This window comes from Galleria mellonella, unplaced genomic scaffold (genome assembly GCF_026898425.1).
Source record: "Galleria mellonella isolate WM207_F2 unplaced genomic scaffold, CSIRO_AGI_GalMel_v1 utg59, whole genome shotgun sequence".
NCBI classification, from domain to species: Eukaryota; Metazoa; Arthropoda; class Insecta; order Lepidoptera; family Pyralidae; genus Galleria; species Galleria mellonella.
Window position 1 is genome coordinate 635,187 of NW_026442125.1, and position 7,928 is coordinate 643,114.

Consider the following 7,928-nt stretch of genomic DNA (forward strand, 5'->3'; position numbering starts at 1 on the left):
GCGACGGTTACCACTTTCCATCAGGTGGGCCGTCAGCTTGTTTGCCATTCTAAGTTGTATAAAAAAAAATGTACACAGGCGAACTTACCTCTTAAAGTATTTCCTCCAGTCAACCATACAATTTTAGGTGTTAATATTTTACTAGGAACCAACCGTGCTTGATTCCTAGTAAGACATCAAGGATCAAGCTCGAGGATCTATATATACGATAGACTGTATTTTCCGTGTATATAGGTAAGGGTTACCGCTTTACATCAGGTAGACTGTTATTTGCCATTCTAAGTTGCATAAAAAAATATTATGTAAAACTATTTGACGTAGATATACTTTTTTTTCTTTTGTTATCTTCATTTCACCATGAATTAAGCGTCTTTAATGAAAATATAATTTGTTTAAGAACAATATTAGATACTTAAATGGCCTTTAAAGGGTCAGACTTAGGTCTATCGTCAGTTTGTTTGTTATTTCTCTTAGTGCAAATATAGTAAGATGTATTCTTTAGATTTTCTGCTCTATTGACGAATGTTTTTATTGTTCTCTGATTCATTGCATCTAAAGTAGGTTTTACACTCACGATAATATAGTTGAAGTGTTTTGTTTTTATATTTCTCAATAGATACACTGTTTTCTTTAATTTAACTCTAATTACCACCCAAAAAGAAACATTTTTATTTTATTCTTACTGCATTTAAATTTGTCTTTAGTCCTTTTTTCTACTTTTTTTAATGTTTTTTTTTCTGTTACACCTTGACTAGATACAATTTTAATTATTCCTGTCTATCCTAATGTTACCTTGATTTGAGGCAAAGAGATTGTTAGTAATAGGGTCTAACTGCCCCATTGCTAGCAAGACACCCCATCGGGTCGACATCCACGCGGATCCACCTGGAAACCATCGTGATTAATTCTAGCGGAATTCATCATGATGGGTTAACTCACATATTTTTATCGTTACCTATCATCCCTCACTGGTGCCCCGACAGCGTATATCGATAGAGCAGGCGGGGTTACTATTCCATTATCACGCATTAAAAAAAAGGTTATCTGGAAAAGATTACTATTTAGCGATGAGGCTGCCTATTGTTGCCTCCTAATGTTACTTTTATGTAATTAGATATTTATTTATTTATTTATTCATTAGTACAAATATGTGTACAAGGCGGACTTAATACTAAAAGCATTATCTCCCAGTCAACCATAAGGAAGTGCCAGAATAGTCGAATGCGGTACTAGTAATTATTGATATACATACATACTAAAATTACATATATGGACGAATAAATATATATAAATAACAAATATACTTAAACATATATGGCATATACTATATTATATACGAAATTGAGAATAATATAAAATACTGAATGTGCGGATAAAGTAAAAGAGTGTGAACGTTTTTTTTGAAAGACGGTTTAGTCGGTAGTCCCTTGATGGTATCAGGAAGCTAGTTCCAGAGTCGTGAAGAATGTAGGAGAAAAGAATTCATTTTGTTTGTGTATATATTGTTAATCTTTGTAATGTGTATCATTCTTTGAAACGAACAATAAAGAGTTTTTATACATTCATTCATTCATTCATTAAAATCTTTATTTGATGGTAATATACGTATATATATAAAAAAAAAGGGTTTCAAAGTATTTTTTAGTACCATAAAACAATTTTACCAAGTTAATATTATATGAATCCTGTAGACTGATTTTAATCTTGATATAATCGATTGTGGATAAACGATCAACATGAAATAAGCGGGGAAAGGCAAAGATAATGAAAAAATTAATCTAATAACTTAATGTATAACTTTTTCTCGGTCTTTGTTTGGTAAATCAGTTGTAAAGTCATGTATATTTATGAAAAGGAACTTGTTTCTGATACTAACGCTTTTTTAAGGAATTAAGACTAGATAAAATTGTAAGCTTATTTATGCAATAAACTATTATTACATATAAAAATAAAGGATTAGTAATTATTAATTTTATAATGTCCTGATTGACTCTCAACACATAGCCTAAACTTCTAAATCTAAAAACTAAAATTTAATACAAAGAAATCTTTTATAACATAAGCACGTGCTAAGAAAAGATTTTTAAAAAACGAGCCACGCATTCAAAATGGCTGGCAATAGCTATTTACTGATATAATAAGTAATTTAGGATAACATGTAAAAGTATAAAATTAAAATAAGAATACCATCTATTTGAAAGCCATATGAAACCAGCCTTATGGTTAAGTAAATGCAAACAAATGGACACTTGTATTTAATACTGAGCAAACTGAAGATAGTATAAGATAAAATATCTGCAAACTATAAATTGCTTGCGAACACTTTTGCAAGCATTCAGGATTTATATTTCAACCGGTGCCAATACTCTATTACTAAATACATTTATATATTTTTAATTTTTATTTATAAAATAGCAGTATTATGATTAATTCATTTAAAAATATGAAACTTCTTCTATTTTTTTCTTTATTGGTACACGTGTGCAAGGGCGACGGAGACAGTGGTAAGTTTTTGGACCTTAATTAACCGTTTCTTGCAGCTTCGCCCGCGAGATGTAATCTTTCGTTTCTACCCGTAATACCTTCTCAGTGCACAACTGATATAAGCAAAGTTTTTTTTTATACAACTTAGAATGGCAAACAAGCTGACGGCCCACCTGATGGAAAGTGGTAACCGTCGCCTTTAAACAATAAAACATTAAAACATAACATAACATTTGATTCCTCAGGAATAGCAACGCATGAGTGGTATCATGGCGAAACAGTATACTGTATTATGTCCATGGTACTGTTCATGTCTATAGGCGACGGTTACCACTTTCCATCAGGTGGGCTGTCAACTTGTTTGCCATTTTAAGTTGCATAAAAAAGTCCATATTAACGCGTATCATCTAAAATATACATAAAACAAATAACAATACGATACAAAAAGTTTAAAATCAATATACACACATTAATTCGTAAAAAGTTGACCTTGGCAGTGCAACGGTTTAAAACACTACCTCACGTTCCAATCCATCGACTGATCACCATACAATACAAACATCTCTATTCATGAGTAGGCACATCTGTTTACAATAACTTAAGGTTGTCGGTCACTAAACATAATTCAACAGGAAATTGGCGAAACAGGAATGGCGCTGGAATCGAGAGTTGTGATTTTTGTTGATTATTTTATAATTACATGAAATTTGAAGTATTTTTTTAAAATAAGTAAGTAGTTTCTTTAAATAATATGTATGAATGTGAAGTAACAAATAATACGCGATCTTTTCCTGAATGAATTACAATACGATCACAATGTTTCTTGCTAGTATGTGGTGTTTTTTACAAAGTTGTACAATACAAGAGAATAAAAACAACAATTGTGATAAATAATTACAATATCAGTAAAATATTAATAAAGACAGTCGCCAATTTGAAAATTTTTCCTCAAATTATTTTTAATTACAAAATAATCAATAAAAATTATAAATGTCGATCCTAGCGCCATCTAGTAGTTCGTGATCAATTCAATCATTTGTGTTCAATATTCTCACATGAGTAAAAAATTGTCAGTGATATTATCAATGACTCTGTTACTAGCATCACTTGACTACTTTCGTGGCGCAGTGGTTGCTTTGCGTAAATGAGGCCTCAGATTCGATTCCCGAAAGAATTAAGTATTGAAGTTTTATGAATTGGCTTAGGTATGGGCATTTTGTTTTTCATTGTCTAGTTCCTGATAACACAGCTAATCATAGCTTGAAGAGAAGGCAATTGATGTGATTAAGGCCTGGTAGGTTGACATTTACGCAGCTCTGGGGAAACCATCATCGTTAGTTCCTGCTGAATTCATCATATTGGTACCAATTGTTTTGACCTCATACTCACCTTGCTATTCCTTACTGGTACCCCATCAATATAAACCAACTATATTGCATGGAAGGAAGGAGGGAAATAGGGAGATCGAGACATAGTTACATCAGGCGGATCAAGGAAGGAGTTGGTGTCGTGTCGTATCAAGAGGTGAAGAGGCTGAAAATCGTAGTGAGTGGCAAGAGCTCCGACAAGAGCGCAGCTCTTAAATAGGATAGACAGATAGATATCGCATAGCCAGGGTTACCATTCCATTATCACCATTTAAAAAATATCCTCATATTTAAAAAAATAATCTCGTGATTTATATAATAAACCTTTTTCAGTGTCAAATGGATTATACAATGAATTGCCTTGCTTATCTGTCGGCGGTAAATGTGTACGAAAGTTGGATTGTCCAGAGGTGAGACGGTCTCAAATAAGCGGATTGTGCCCAGTACAGCAACAAGACGATCATCAAGTCGAATGTTGTTACTCAGCCAATAAACAATATACAGGTAAAATAAGTTTACTATTGTAATTTTTATTTCTTATTTATTTAAACAGTAAAATTTTATGTACATTTGGCGGACTTAACACCGGACGGTGTTCTCTACCAGTCAACCATTGGGCTAACAGAGAAATACGTAGGCAATGCATTATTGAATAGAGGAAAAATATAATACTTATATATATATATATATATATATATATATATATATATATATATATATATATATATATATATAAGTATTATATTTTTCCTATATATAATATTTATAATATTTATATTATTACATGTATCACATCTCCATATTTAGAACTAACAGAATTTTTCATCGTGTCTCCAAATTGTTTATAATTACTCCTCTCCATCTAAAGGTTGCCTGGAAGAGATCGCTCTTAGCGATAAGGTCGCCCATTGTTTTCTCATTGTGATTATTTCGTGATTATTTATATTTATAATAAGTCTTTTGGAGGAAACAATAAAGAGTATTTATCTATGTAATTAGACAAATATAAACATACACCTAATATATTAAATAAATATATACATATAATAAATACGTAAAAAATTAGTAATCTCTTTGAGGAAACAATAGAGTATCTGCACTTAATTTGTACTTAATATTATTTGTTTTTAATAAATAAATTGAAAAACGACTCGACCGATTTTAAAAATTCATTCAACTATAAAAAGCTACATTATGATTGAGTAAAATAAGCCATTTTATTTTTCTATATTTCTATCCATGTAATGCTAGGGTAAATCTACTGATTTACCATAGCATTGTATTTTTCCAAGGGAATAAGATCATTATATCATCATTATTATCATCATATCAGTCGTCATCTGTTCAGAGCTGAACATAGGCCTCGCCCTATGCGAAAGGGGGCATAGTCTGTAGTTGCCACACTAGGCAGGTGGACTTGTAGTCGCAGTTAACCTTTGAAAATGTTTTAAGAGGGACGGTGCTGCCCATTCTATGCCGGAATCACACGATTGTTTACTACTAAATATAGGCATCCTCATAAGTGGGGTTTGTTAATAGTTGCCATACTTAGCAGCCGGATTGGCAAACGCAGTTAGGCTTCAATGATGTACTAAGAGGGACGCTGCTACCCATCCATTGATCATTAAGTTCCTTTAGTCGCCTCTTATGACATACGGGAAAAGAGGCAAGTAATTACGTGTTCTAAATTTAAATATTTTTAATGTAATTATGTATTTAAGAAATTTATATATATATATATATATATATATATATATATATATATATATATATATATATATATATATATATATATATATATATATATATGTGTGTGTGTGTGTGTGTGTATGTATGTATATAATATGTAATAATAATAGAAGTAACCATTATTTTCTAGAATCCGTGAAGACTTGCAAACGAAGCGGCGGTGAATGTGTGTCCAAGAGCATACAGTGTCCCGAATATCTTTTAAATCGGGGTGTTTCTGATTGTTTGGAAGATGAAAAATGTTGTATATTCACTAAATAAATAATTTAAAATAATTGTGTATTAATATCATATTTTTTATTAACTGATCAATAGTTAAACACGAGTATAGTAAATTTTTTATGAAAGTTAGAATGGCAAACAAGCTGGCGGTCCACCTGATGAAAAGTGGTAACCGTCGTCTATAGACAGTACTATGAGAATAACAGAGTATACTGTGCTGCCCATGATGTCATATTGGCATTTCTGAGAACTAAGGTGTTTTTTTTTTTGATGGGTGAAAATGTTATGGTAACTCCACCTGCGCTAACGGGATACGCTGGCGGAGCACCAGTGAAGGGTAATAGATGAGAATGAAAACAGGGCAGTTAGCCCATCATAATGAATACATCAGCAATTGACCTAAATAATAAACAATGTCCTCTAACCAAAGGTTGTCTGGAAGAGATTGCTTAGCAATAAGGTCGCCTTTTGTATCACTTCTCAATTAACTGTATTATTTTATAAATGTTGCAATAAAGTATAAAGTAAATAAATAAAATAATAAGCATATTTGTTTTATTTATAGAATGTATTATATCCTATTTCTTATGACATTTATCACTTTTCAAACTTTAATATTATGAGTAATGGATGTTTTGCACTTCATATATTGTTTTGAAATATATGTTTCGATATTAAACATATTTCTCTTTCGACAATTGTAAATGGATTGTAAACGTAAGAGGAAATACGATAGTTATGATAAAGTACTACTGCTTTTCTGTAACTGCCGAATTGGGAAAACAAAATCGTTGGGCCTATTTCTTTTTTATGTTACGCGTTATATTGGGAGAAAGGGCATAAAACATGTATGTGCAATATTTATACGCCCACACGGTTTTTATTCGACGAAGAAAGTGTTACGATGCTTTAAAAAAATTCCACTATTTGGATATAAAATTTATGTTTTAAATAAATTAAGTATTTTTTTTTTCTGTATCTGATACTAATGAGTTAAGATTTTGCTCTGTAAAAAAAGGGAATAAAAACTTAAATTGTGTGTCAAACTCACAGTGCTTCACAAGACTACCTGAATTATCTCACTGATATATTAAAAATATAACTAGACGATATCTGTACATAAAAGATATTTAACAAAAATTAATATAAGAATTCTTAAAAAGTGATTAAAAATTTAGTATCTGTCTATCTATATGTTTTGTTTGGCATTACGCAAAAACTACTGTATCGAATTAAATTCCGTTTTCATAGTTGTATTTATTTATTTATTTATACTTTAATGCATTTAAGTAAAACTCTATCTACATATGGTAGTAAAACCGTCATATATCGCCACACTTGACACTTGACGGTGTCCGCCTCACTGGACGGTGTTCTCTACCAGTCAACCATTGTGCTAACCGAGAAATAATTAGGCGGTGCATTATTGAAATATATGTGAAATAGTGTATTTTTTTTATCTTGATGTTTCATTTAAAAACGCTTTATAACTTTGGTTGTCTACTTTTGAAAACCGTACGTAGTATTCGATGAAAAAATAGTTTGAAATAACATTATATAGGATGTAATCAATTTGAAATAACATTATATGGGATGTAATATAATTGAGATCTGATAGTGTAAATAATGAGACACTAACAGTTAGAAGTATGATATTAAATAGATTTTAATATTATTTCTCTTCTATGTAATACCTAAATATAATAAAGTGATATCATAATCATCTGATTACAATTATTTTGTTTAATTCCACTACTAAAGAACAAAAAAAAAAAAATAATTCTAATCAAATCACCAGTGATATGAACTTTTCGAACACAATATTTGTTTCTATAAAATTATATATCATAGTACTGTCTTAATTCTTAAGTTTTATGTGTTAAATTTCCAGTCATAATTCAGTGTCTCAAATACTTATTGATATGACCGAACACTGTTTAATAAACAAAAAAAAAAATACAAGATGTTACATAGTCGAGAATCAATGCCATATATGAGTACCATTTCACGATGTTTTGAAGTACGATATGACATTATTTAGAGTGTTACGTGTCGATAATGTAATGTCAAACTATAATAATACCATCATCATCTTATCAGCCATTA

The 7,928-nt window shown here is 30.7% G+C and overlaps 1 protein-coding gene across 1 annotated transcript; it reads left to right on the forward strand.

Moving 5' to 3' along the window:
* The first annotated feature begins 2,324 nt into the window (after window positions 1–2,324).
* Window positions 2,325–6,216, forward strand: LOC116413647 (uncharacterized). Its single transcript, XM_031914034.2, has 3 exons — window positions 2,325–2,504; window positions 4,185–4,355; window positions 5,731–6,216. Exons 1-3 carry the CDS (start codon window positions 2,423–2,425, stop codon window positions 5,859–5,861), a joined length of 384 nt encoding a protein of 127 aa, XP_031769894.2. The 5' UTR covers window positions 2,325–2,422; the 3' UTR covers window positions 5,862–6,216.
* Window positions 6,217–7,928: the final 1,712 nt, after the last annotated feature.